The sequence below is a fragment of the Hyla sarda genome, chromosome 12 (genome assembly GCF_029499605.1).
Source record: "Hyla sarda isolate aHylSar1 chromosome 12, aHylSar1.hap1, whole genome shotgun sequence".
Taxonomy (NCBI): Eukaryota; Metazoa; Chordata; class Amphibia; order Anura; family Hylidae; genus Hyla; species Hyla sarda.
In genome coordinates this window covers 7,618,723-7,631,508 of record NC_079200.1, presented here as the reverse complement: position 1 = coordinate 7,631,508, position 12,786 = coordinate 7,618,723, and the positions used below count along the sequence as shown (strand labels likewise).

The 12,786-nt window shown below is 45.3% G+C and overlaps 1 protein-coding gene across 4 annotated transcripts in view; it reads right to left on the bottom strand.

Moving 5' to 3' along the window:
* Nucleotides 1-1,305: 1,305 nt before the first annotated feature.
* The window catches only part of ODAD4 (outer dynein arm docking complex subunit 4), a 38,496-nt gene continuing 27,015 nt past the window's right edge, over nucleotides 1,306-12,786 (bottom strand). For 3 of the 4 annotated variants that reach the window (XM_056548638.1, XM_056548639.1, XM_056548637.1), the window contains 6 exons: nucleotides 12,047-12,251; nucleotides 9,587-9,673; nucleotides 9,255-9,451; nucleotides 5,991-6,091; nucleotides 4,774-4,849; nucleotides 1,306-1,453 (listed from right to left, as the gene is read on the bottom strand). In XM_056548638.1, the coding sequence (XP_056404613.1) occupies nucleotides 1,440-1,453; nucleotides 4,774-4,849; nucleotides 5,991-6,091; nucleotides 9,255-9,451; nucleotides 9,587-9,673; nucleotides 12,047-12,251 (680 nt within the window). In that variant the 3' untranslated portion in view covers nucleotides 1,306-1,439. Of the gene's footprint in view, nucleotides 1,454-1,652; nucleotides 1,755-4,773; nucleotides 4,850-5,990; nucleotides 6,092-9,254; nucleotides 9,452-9,586; nucleotides 9,674-12,046; nucleotides 12,252-12,786 lie in introns of all 4 variants that reach the window. The other variant, XR_008849279.1, reaches the window with a different exon arrangement.

Here is a 12,786-nt window from a genome sequence, read left to right as displayed (position 1 = left end):
TCGAGGCTCCACCAACATTCCGCTGGAATAGAACAGGGACAGATTAATATCCAGGACTATTGGTGGAGCCTGGGGGACTGGAGTTGCAAAACTACAACTTTCCAGCATGCCCAGCTGTTGCAAAACTACAGCTCCCAGCATGCCCAGACAGCCAACGGCTGTCTGGGCATGCTGGGAGTTGTAGTTTTGCAACAGCGGGAGGTATCCTGGTTGGAAAACACTGACCTAGAGACAACTCCCAGCATGCCTGGACAGCCAAAGACTGCTGAGATGAGAAGAAACCCTTGATTTACCTTTCAGGGACAGTGTGGATCCTCTGTAGGTAGCAGACAGGCCTTTTGCTGTCCAGGAATGTTGGGACTTGTAGTTTTGCAACAGCTGGAGGCACCCTGGTTGGGGAAATACTGTTATATACTAAGTATGAAAGAGAATCTGACATACTGTATAACTAATTATGGGAAATTGTTGGTTTGACTATAGCGCCCTCTAGTGGACAAAGGGTTATCACCACAATTTTTGATTTTTTTTTTTTTTTAACTCTTTTTACTTCATTTATAAAGCGTGAACATATTCCACGGAGCTGTACAGGTCACATGTTACTTATGACCTGTACAGGCACTGGCTATGTTACATTGACCTGACCCAGAGCTCCAAGACGACTGTGGTAAATTACCATTACCTTAGGTTTTCACTTTGTTTTTTTAATATATATATATATTTTTTAACTTATTTAATTTTTAATTGACATAAAATGGAGACATTTTTTGCCAGACGCCTCTTGGGATCCTTGTTGGGTACAGTGTTAACATGATTAACCCATCGGTTCCAGGATCCAATGCCTTCTTGATGTCAAGAGGAGAATGGGCAGACTGGTTCGAGATGACAGAAAGGCAACAGTAATTCAAATAACCACTGGGTACAACCAAGGTCTGCAGAATATCAATGACCGCACAACACGTCCAACCCTGAAGCAGATGGGCTACAGCAGCAGAATACCCCACCGGGGGCCACTCCAGGATAATGCCCCATGTCACATGACATCATCTCATACAGGTCAGTAAGGTCACCGGACTCCAATGGCCTCCAGCTGTTGCAAAACTACAACTCCCAGCATGCCTGGACAGCCGTTGGCTGTCCAGGCATGCTGGGAGTTGTAGTTTTGCAACAGCTGGAGGCACCCTGGTTGGGAAACACTGGTTTAAAACCAAGAACGAGAATTTGGAGAAAGTAACTTGATCTTATTGTCATACCACTTTACTGACGAATTATTAGCGAAGGAAAATGGCGCAAACTCTCAGAAATACGTCAAGAAAAGCAGATATTTTATTATTGTTTTTATTCCTAGAAATTAAATAAATGGCGACAAGTAGCGCAGGGTTAATTCTCTAGATGCCACAAAGAGATACGGGACTATATCCATGACGACGCTCCGCGCCACTTCATTCATTGTCCTCTGGAACACAAAGAAAAAGAATCCTGTTATCGTCTATTATCACAAAGTCAGTATAGTAAAATATTCTTTCAGCTTCACTGAGAGATCAGGTTACGTTACCCATAGAAGTCTATGGAAGAAGGAAGAAGCAGTGCGGGGACAGTTCTACTAACAGACACAGTTTACACATATTCTATAATGTCTTCCATGCTGATGCTACTTCTGGGGGTTTGTTACAGAGGAGGTAGGAGAGTAAGATGCTGTGACGGCTGCCGTGCACCTACAGTCAATGGCGGAGATCGGGGATCGCAACATCATTACCCTAGAGATAAAAGTCAGTAATGAAAATCATTGTCCCCGTCAGTGTGCTGTCCCCCCTCATTCTCCCTATTAACCCTTCAGGTGCTGTCCCCCTCATTCTCCCTATTAACCCTTCAGGTGCTGTCCCCCTCAATCTCCCTATTAACCCTTCAGGTGCTGTCCCCCTCATTCTCCCAATTAACCCTTCAGGCGCTGTCCCCCCCCCTCATCCCCCTATTAACCCTTCAGGTGCTGTCCCCACTCATCCCCTCTATTAACCCTTCAGGTGCTGTCCCCACTCATCCCCCCTATTAACCCTTCAGGTGCTGTCCCCACTCATCCCCTCTATTAACCCTTTAGGTGCTGTCCCCACTCATCCCCTCTATTAACCCTTCAGGTGCTGTCCCCCTCTCTTTCCCCCCTGTAAACCCTTCAGGCACTGTCTCCTCTATTTCCCATTAACCCTTCAGGCACTGTCTCCACTCCCCCCCCCCCTGTTAACCCTTCAGACACTGTCTCCTCAATTTCCCATTAACCCTTCTGGTGCTGTCTCCTCTCTTTCCCCCAGTTAACCCTTCCCGTTAGCCCTTCAGATGCTGGCCCCCCCGTTTAAGCCTTCAGGCAACGTCCCCTCTCTTTCCCCCTGTTAACCCTTCAGGCACTGTCTCCTCTATTTCCAATTAACCCTTCAGGTGCTGCCCACTCTCTTTTCTGCTATTAACCCTTCAGGTGCTGTCCCTTCTCTAGCCTTCTGTTAACCCTTCAGGTGCTGTTCCCCCCCCCCCCCCCCCCCCCCCAGTTAACCCTTCAGGTGCTGTCCCCTCTCGTTCCCTTCTGTTAACCCTCTAGATGCCATCCCCTATCTTTCCCTGTTAATTCTTCAGGTGCTGTCCCCTCTCTTCCCCCCCTGTTAACCTTTCAGGCACTGTCTCCTCTCTTTCCCATTAACCCTTCAGGTGCTGTCCCCACTCTTTCCTCCAGTTAACCCTTCACGTTAACCCTTCAGGTGCTTTCACCCCATGTTAACCCTTCAGGCACTGTCTCCTCTATTTATCATTAACTCTTCAGGTGCTGTACCCTCTCTTCCCCCTCCTGTGAACCCTTCAGGCACTGTCTCCTCTATTTCCCATTAACCCTTCATGTGCTGTCCCCTTTCTTTCCCGTTAACTGTTCACAGTGTGGTCTGCTCTTCCCTACTGTGCTTCTGTTAACTTCCATGTTCCCTAAATCCCTTTGTTGTTTTTTTTAAATCCGTTTATTGGAGAAATAATTGAGCAACTAGTCGATTATAAAAATAATAAAGTATGCCATCCAATATATATATATATATATATATATATATATATATATATATATATATACATACATACAGTAAAATCTCCCTTGGCGGACACCTCCCAATAGAGGACAGCTTTTAATTCTCTGGCAGTCCCATAAGACTTAATGTATTTGCAACCTCCAAATAGGGGACATTCCCAATAGCAGATGCGGACACAAACAATAGGGGACAAAACACTCCCAATAGAGGACAATCAGACTTATGTGACGGCCCTATCCTGTACACAGGGACACCATCAGGGGGTACAGCCAATACCCCAGTAAGGCCTCCGCTGCACCCCCTGCAGAATCCCCAGCACAGAAGCAGAAGATCAATGTTCAAACAGTGAACTGCTTCTGTACGTCCGCCGGCCGCATCATTCGCTCTCCTCCCCTCTGATCCCCCCCCACTGTGCCACTTTATTCCCCCTGTGCCAAGTCTTCCCCCCTTATTAACCCCCTGTGCTATTTCATTCCCCCTTTATTACACTTTGTGCAAATTCATCACCCCCTTCTTTACCACCCCCTGTGACATTTCATCAACTTCATCAACATACTAAATAGTGGACACTTATTTTATTCCCTGTGAGTGTCTGCTATCGGAACATTCTACTGTGTGTGTATATATATATATATATATATATATGTATATATACACAGTGACCCCCCCGACCTACGATGGCCCCGACATACGATAATTTCAACATACGATGGCCTCTCAGAGGCAGCATCAACATATGATGCTTTTGTATGTCGGGGCCATCGCATAAACGGCTATCCTCCAGCGCAGACTGCTTCAGCTGCCACCGGATAGCCGTTTACGGTGCCCCGTGTGATCCACTGACGATCACTTACCTGTCCTCGGGGCTCCGGCGCGTCCTCTTTGGGATCCCCTGCATCGTCGGCGCTCTCCATCGTCGTCATCACGTCGCTGCGCACGCCGTCCCGACATCCAATAGGAGCGGCGTGCGTAGCGACGTGATGGCGGCGACGGAGAGCGCGGTTGCCGGGGAAGCAGAGGCCTTGCCGGAGCGTCGGGGACACCCCGGAGACGCGGCGACAGCGATGGAAGGCGACATCCAGGGCAGCGGTGACTAGCGGTGACGGGTCCGGAGCGGCGGGGACAGGTGAGTACAACTTCCTCTAACAGTGGTCTACAACCTGCGGACCTCCAGATGTTGCAAAACTACAACACCCAGCATGCCCGGACAGCCGTTGGCTGTCCGGGCATGCTGGGTGTTGTAGTTTTGCAACATCTGGAGGTCCGCAGGTTGTAGACCACTGTCCTATACTTTACATTGCACGGATCCCTCAACATACGATGGTTTCAACAAACGATGGTCCATTTGGAAAGGATTACCATCGTATGTTGAGGGACCACTGTGTATATTTATATATATATATATATATATAGATATAGATATATATATATATATATATACATACATACATGGTATTGCTTTGTGTGGGTGACCATATGACCATATTCTTATGCTTATGAAAAGCAGATTTTCTAATCTTTAGATTCAGCAGCAGATTTTCATTGTGGATTTCACCCCCGGCAGGATGAGTAAAGTCTTCATGTATGACAGTACAGATAATATCTGCAGCGGGATTGGTGTTCCTGGATGCCCTGTGCTGTGCATTAGGTATAACGCATTGTATCAGTTTTGTTCCTTTAATCTTTTTATTAGCAGTACAGCATTTCTTTTATGGTTGCCTACCAGATGGGGAATCTTCCTTCTCGCTTTCTTCCGATTTAACCTCCTCTGTTGTTCCTCTTTTTGCGTCTTCCAGAGCCTTGAGCGAAGTACAAAAGTTACAGAATTGTGAATGATCTCATTGTTAAATTGTAAGACAAATAATGAAACATAAATAAATAAAAGAATCCCTTTAACCTCTAGAGCAGCGTTTTTCAAACAGTGCACCTCCAGCTGTTGCAAAACTACAACTCCCACCATGCTAGGAGTTGTAGTTTTGCAACAGTTGGAACACATTGTTTGGAAAACACTGCCCTAGATACCAAGGCAATTTGGGCCTTAAAGGAGTAGTCCAGTGGTGAAAAACTTATCCCCTATCCTAAGGATAGGGGATAAGTTGCAGATCGCGGGGGGTCCGACCGCTGGGGCCCCCTGCGATCTCCTGTACGGGGCCCCGACAGCCCGCGGGAAGGGGGCGTGTCGACCTCCGCACGAAGCGGCGGCCGACACGCCCCCTCAATACATCTCTATGGCAAAGCCGAAGCGCTGCCTTCGGCAATCTCCGACTCTGCCATAGAGATGTATTGAGGGGGCGTGTCGCCTGCCGCTTCGTGCGGGGGTCGACACCCGCTATCTGGCCGGAGAGCCTGGCCCCCGAACAGAGAGATCGCAGGGGTCCCAGCGGTCGGACCCCCCGCAATCTCAAACTTATCCCCTATCCTTAGGATAGGGGTATACGTTTTTCACCACTGGACTACCCCTTTAAGGGGGTACTCTGTGAAAAACATTTTTTTTAAATCAACTGGTGCCAGAAAGTTATACAGATTTGTAAATTACTTCTATTTATAAACCTTTATCCTCCCAGTACTTATCAGCTGCTGTATGATCCACAGGAAGTTGTTTTCTTTTTAAATTTCCTTTCTGTCTGACCACAGTGCTCTCTGCTGACACCTCTGTCCATATCAGCAACTGTCCAGATAAGGAGCAGATCCCCATAGCAGGGTTAATGTGGGGCATCAGAGGTAAGTCCCAGCTCCTGATAGCAGCCAGTACTTACTGAGTATGAAGCGTGTGTGAGTGAGCTTTATACACCCAGACCGTGACCCGGGCGTACATGGACGCCCCCCCGTGTCATTATGGTGCTAATGTTCCAAATGACCTTCATGGACCAGGAGAGATAAAAGGCTTTCAAAGCATATTAGCCTATGAGGTCTGGGAGCTAAGGGGTTAAGTAAACTCACAGAAATGATCGCCTGCTCTGCGTCCTTGTTGTCGACCGTTCTCGCTTTCTCTAAGGCTTTTTCGAAGTTGATCACAGCGGACTGATAATCTTTTAATTTTGCTAAAAGAGAAAAGGTTCACAATTTAAAAAAGGTCACCAGATCGCAGACAGTCCAACAACTGGGACTCACCGCCCACTCCAGAACAATGGGGGACATTTATCATTATTTGTGTATGGTAGAAGCATTTTACCCCTTTTCCCGAATTCTAAATTATGCGCAGAAGCTCTAAATTTATCAATCAAGTGCAATGAGCTTCATAAATTGCGGGTAAATATAGTCATCTCCACAATCCACTCTTTGGAAAATAGAATCGATGATTTAGAGCATCTCGCTAAGTCCAAGATGACTTATATTTGCGCAAAAAAAAGAGCTCTTGCGGCAAAATTTTTGGTGTAAAGGAAAAGTACGCAGTTCATAAATCCATGTGTACTATAGATGTCACTCCAAGGTACCCCGATTTGGCCACATCTGGAGGACATGCTCTACCAAAACGTGCGCAAAAAAAAGGGCTTGCGCAAAATTTTGCGCAAAAAAAATACACACAAAACAGGGGTAAAATCTTTGATACATGTCCCCCAATAACCCCAGTACCACCATTAGTATGGAGCAGTGATTCAGTGCACACTGGTATGAAATAGGGTCACAACTACTGATAATTGTCATAATCGATTAGTTGGCTGATTATTTCTTCGATTAGTCGATTAATGACTTAAAAACATATTTTTTTTTAAATACACAGATTAAAGAACCAGGTAAGAGTTAACAGTAGGACAGAAGGAAGTGGGAACTGCATCGTGAAGAGTTAACAGGGGGAAAAAAAGAGGGGACAGCACCTGAGGAGTTAATAGGGGAGTTATAGAGGAGACAGCCCCTGAAGGGTTAATATGGGAGTTATAGAGGAGACAGCACCTGAAGGGTTAATAGGGGAGTTATAGAGGAGACAGCCCCTGAAGGGTTAATAGGGGAGTTATAGAGGAGACAGCCCCTGAAGGGTTAATAGGGGAGTTATAGAGGAGACAGCACCTGAAGGGTTAATAGGGGAGTTATAGAGGAGACAGCACCTGAAGGGTTAATAGGGGAGTTATAGAGGAGACAGCCCCTGAAGGGTTAATAGGGGGGTTATAGAGGAGACAGCCCCTGAAGGGTTAATAGGGGAGTTATAGAGGAGACAGCCCCTGATGACTGTCTTCAGGACTGCGCTCCAGGCGGCGCTCTCGGTGTTACAGGTAGGCCGCAGGTAGTGCGGGGCTCTGGAGGGTAAGGGGGAGACAGAGGGAAACATGTAGGGACAGACGGATTGGCTATGAGGCAGGAGAGATGGTGGTAGTAGGTGTTACTATTGGTTACTAGGCCACACCCACTAACGACCAATCATTGACAATCATTTCTATTATCAAACTTAAAGGAGATCTGCATCTCTGCCTCTCCCATCGAGATACATGGGGGACACGTCTCCTGCACGGGGAGTGCTGCCACAGAGCCCTGTACAGGAGATGGCGGGGTCCCAGTGATCGGACCCCCATGATCAAACACTTCTCCCCTATACTGCGGATGTAATATACCGCTGCAGATCCCCTTTAACCCCTTAACGACGCAGGACGTATATTTACGTCCTGCGCCGGCTCCCGCGATATGAAGCGGGATCGCGCCACGATCCCGCATCATATCGCGTCGGTCCCGGCGCTAATCAACGGCCGGGACCCGCGGCTAATACCACACATCGCCGATCGCGGCGATGTGCGGTATTAACCCTTTAGAAGCGGCGGTCAAAGCTGACCGCCGCTTCTAAAGTGAAAGTGAAAGTGACCCGGCTGCTCAGTCGGGCTGTTCGGGACCGCCGCGGTGAAATCGCGGCGTCCCGAACAGCTGATCGGACACCGGGAGGGCTCTTACCTGCCTCCCCGGTGTCCGATCGACGAATGACTGCTCCGTGCCTGAGATCCAGGCAGGAGCAGTCAAGCGCCGATAATGCTGATCACAGGCGTGTTAATGCACGCCAGTGATCAGCATTAGAGATCAGTGTGTGCAGTGTTATAGGTCCCTATGGGATAACAATGATCAGTATAAGAGATCAGTGTGTGCAGTGTTATAGGTTCCTATGGGATAATAATGATCAGTATAAGAGATCAGCGTGTGCAGTGTTATAGGTGCCTATGGGATAATAATGATCAGTATAAGAGATCAGTGTGTGCAGTGTTATAGGTACCTATGGGATAACAATGATCAGCATTAGAGATCAGTGTGTGCAGTGTTATAGGTCCCTATGGGATAACAATGATCAGTATAAGAGATCAGTGTGTGCAGTGTTATAGGTCCCTATGGGACCTATAACACTGCAAAAAAATGTAAAAAATAAGTGTTAATAAAGGTCATTTAACCCCTTCCCTAATAAAAGTTTGAATCACCCCCCTTTTCCCATAAAAAAAATAAAACAGTGTAAAAAAAATAAAAAATAAACATATGTGGTATCGCCGCGTGCGTAAATGTCTGAACTATAAAAATATATAATTAATTAAGCCGTACGGTCAATGGCGTACGCGCAAAAAAATTCCAAAGTCCAAAAAAGCGTATTTTGGTCACTTTTTAATCATTAAAAAATGAATAAAAAGTGATCAAAAAGTCAGATCAAAACAAAAATCATACTGATAAAAACTTCAGATCACGGCACAAAAAATGAGCCCTCATACCACCCCATACGTGGAAAAATAAAAAAGTTATAGGGGTCAGAAGATTACATTTTTAAACGTATAAATTTTCCTGCATGTAGTTATGATTTTTTCCAGAAGTGCGACAAAATCAAACCTATATAAGTAGGGGATCATTTTAACCGCATGGACCTACAGAATAATGATAAGGTGTAATTTTTACCGAAATATTCACTGCGTAGAAACGAAAGCCCCCAAAAGTTACAAAATGGCGTTTTTTTTCGATTTTGTCGCACAATGATTTTTTTTTCCGTTTCGCCGTGCATTTTTGGGTAAAATGACTAATGTCACTGCAAAGTAGAATTGGCGACGCAAAAAATAAGCCATAATATGGATTTTTAGGTGGAAAATTGAAAGGGTTATGATTTTTAAAAGGTAAGGAGGAAAAAACGAAAGTGCAAAAACGGAAAAACCCTGAGTCCTTAAGGGGTTAATCAATTAATCGTTTAAGCCCCAGCCTGGAGCACCATAAGTACCAGCCAGTCTTCATTTCCAAGCACCTTCTCTGAACACTTACCTTGGGCCTGTGCCACCAGGACACTGGCATTGAGCTGCCACTCCACGTCCGCGGCCTCCTCTGCCTCACGCTGAGACCTCACGCCGTAGTCTCTGGCTTCTTCCAGTAATTCCAGCTCCAGGTAACATCTCCCGATCTCGTGGAAGAGCCAGGTCTTCTCCAAGCTGGACGAGGCCAATGGGATCTTCTCCTCCCACCTACCGTACGGTTAGAGAAGTATGGAAAGTGAAAGTGAAACCATTCCCTGCTCTTTGGGGTCCTACCTATTGGGCCACGTCAGGGCCGCACTTTCCCAGGATCGCAGCGTCCTTAGCGTTCATAGTTACACTTACACTGTTACAGCTTCTTTAAACTTTCCAATCCGCGCGTAGACTCGCCCGATGTTGTCCAGCGCGCGGGACTTTGCTTCTAGTAAATTGCTAAAAAAAAAAACAACAAAAAACCAACAAATTTTTGTTAATAAATTTTACTTAGTACATTTTTATTAGCCATAACGGCAAGAAAATGTAAATAACTTATGGTGGAAGAATTAAAGGGGTATTCCAAGAAAAAACTTTTTTTTTTTTTAATTTTTTTTTTATATCAACTGGCTCCAGAAAGTTAAACAGATTTGTAAACTACTTCTATTAAAAAAAAAAATCTTAATCCTTTCAGTACTTATGAGCTGATGAAGTTGAGTTCTTTTCTGTCTAAGTGCTCTCTGATGACACCTGTCTCAGGAACTGTCCAGAGAAGAAACAAATCCCCATAGCAAACCTCTTCTACTCTGTGCAGTTCCCGAGACAAGCAGAGATGTCAGCAGAGAGCACTGTTGCCAGACAGAAAAGAACAACTCAACTTCAGCAGCTGATCATTATTGGAAGGATTAAGATTTTTTTTTTATAAAAGTCATTTACCAATCTGTTTAACTTTCTGGAGCCAGTTGATATAAAAAAAAATTTTTTCCTGGAATACCCCTTTAAGACTAGACTAGGCTCACTTCAAAGCTGGTGAGTAATGGCTGCTATCAGCAGCCAGGACTCACCGCTAATGCCAGGTTAAAGGCTGCATCTGTTAATGCTACAGAACAGTCACTGTTGGTTCAGGGGGGCTGATCAGGACCTTAGTGGGGTGATCCCAGGGTCCTGATCAGCTGAGATCCCTTAACTGTCTCCATGCTGTCCAATCGGCGCTCTGCTGATCCAGTCTACTTCGGCAGGTTGGACAAGCTGAGCGCCGATCTCACTGATCAATGCAATGGTATAGCACAGCATTGTTTAGTGTTTGCAATCGAAAGATTATATGTAGTAGTGTCCTATGGGGACAAAAAAAATTGTAAATAAAATAATTTAAAAAAATATGTAAATAAATGTAAATAAGCCCCTCCCCTAATGAAAGTTTAAATCACCCCCCTTTTACTTTTTTCCAAATAAAATAACATAAACAAAAATAAACATATGCGGTATTGCTGCGTGCAAAAATGTCTTAACTGTTAAAATAATAATGTTAATGAAACCGTGCGGCCAATGGCGCATACGTAAAAAAATACCAAAGTCCAGAACTGCTGATTTTTGGTCACTTCATATCTCGGAAAAAAAATAATGAATCAAAAAGTCCAATCAAAACAAAAACGGTAACGATAAAAACTACAGATCACGGAGCAAAAAATTAGCCCTCATACAGCGGCGTGTACGGAAAAATAAAAATGTTATAGGGGTCAGAAGATGACAATTTTAAAGGGGTATTCCAGGAAAAAACTTAAAATCTTAATCCTTTCAGTACTTATGAGCTTCTGAAGTTGAGTTGTTCTTTTCTGTCTAAGTGCTCCCTGATGACACGTGTCTTGGGAACCGCCCAGTTTAGAAGCAAATTTTTACCGTAAAGCACGCTGCTTTTACCTCACAAATAATTTTTGTTTGGATTTCACCATTTGGGGTAAAATAAGTGATGTTGTTACAAAGTACGATTGGTCCCGCAAAAAACAACAAGAAGCCTCATATGGAAAATTGAAAGTTATCAAATTTAAAAGGTGAGAAGGAAGAAATGAAAGCGCAAAAATAAAAAATTGGGAAGTGTTGATTTACCTGTCAGTGAAAGTGCATATCTTCTGCAGGTGTGTTTCCCAACCAGTATGCCACGAGCTGTTGCAAAACTACAACTCCCAGCATGCCCGGACAGCCAGAGGCAGCTGATATGAGAGGGAAGCCTTGATTTACCTTTCAGTGAAAGTGCATATGCTCTGGAAGAGTGTTTCCCAATTAGTGTGCCACGAGCTGTTGCAAAACTACATCTCCCAGCATGCCCGGACAGCCAGAGGCAGCTGATATGAGAGGGAAGCCTTGATTTACCTTTCAGTGAAAGTGCATATGCTCTGGAAGAGTGTTTCCCAATTAGTGTGCCACGAGCTGTTGCAAAACTACATCTCCCAGCATGCCCGGACAGCCAGAGGCAGCTGAGATGAGAGGGAAGCCTTGATTTACCTTTAAAAAAAAAATAAAAAAAAGTGCATATGCTCTGGAAGAGTGTTTCCCAACCAGTGTGCCACGAGCTGTTGCAAAGCTACAATTCTCAGCATGCCCGGACAGCCTTTGGCTGTCCGGGCATGCTGAGAGTTGTAGTTTTGCACCAGCTCATGGCACACTGGTTGGGAAACACTCTTCCAGAGCATATGCACTTTCACTGAAAGGTAAATCAAGGTTTCCCTCTCATCTCAGCTGCCACTGACTGTTCGGGCATGCTGGGAGTTGTAGTTTTGCTACAGCCATAGTGTAAACCCGCCCTAGTGGTCACTAATAAAAGGCCGATCCACATACTTTTCATTGGCTATTTTGAGGTCCTTCTTGTGACTCTGCAGCGCCTCCTCCATCTGTCCCATGTCCATATGAGCGTTGCCGATGCAGCTATGCAGGTTTCCTATCAATTCCTGCATATTCGGCGTGTCGTCTTTCCAGGTCTGGATGTTCTTCAATACCTGGTGGGCCTTCTTGTAACTTCCTTCTGGGTTTCCATTGGAGAATACTAAAACAGTCAACAAATACACCCCCCTAGTGGTAAGCCATGGAAATACAGCAAGAAACACAGCAAAATGTCACGTGGTCTCCAGGGGGTGCGGCTATGCTGCAGGGTGGAAGGGATTTACTGAAATAATGCTATCCTCCCACCCACTGCAGCACAGCCGCGCTCCCTGGAGACCATGTGACTTATGACATATTGTCTCTGGCCGCATGGAATGCTGGGAAAGGTCAGAGACAACAGTAAAATAAAAAAAGACTTCAGGATGCAGGTCCTGCGCAGGAAAACGGGACAAAGCGACGCACAGAGCGAATTAAATTGTATCATGGGCTCAAAGGATAATGAAAAAAAATCCCGGAATAACCTTTTAAAATTGTTGAACTATCTTTAGGATAGGCCATCAATATCTGATTGGGGTCCCATTCCCGACACCCCACGGATCAATCAATAGCTGAGCGAGGATTATTGTGTCCCCTTTATTGTTTACCCTGGTGCTGAAAAAACAGGAACGTGTTCTTATGGGTAAAACCTCAATTTTAAA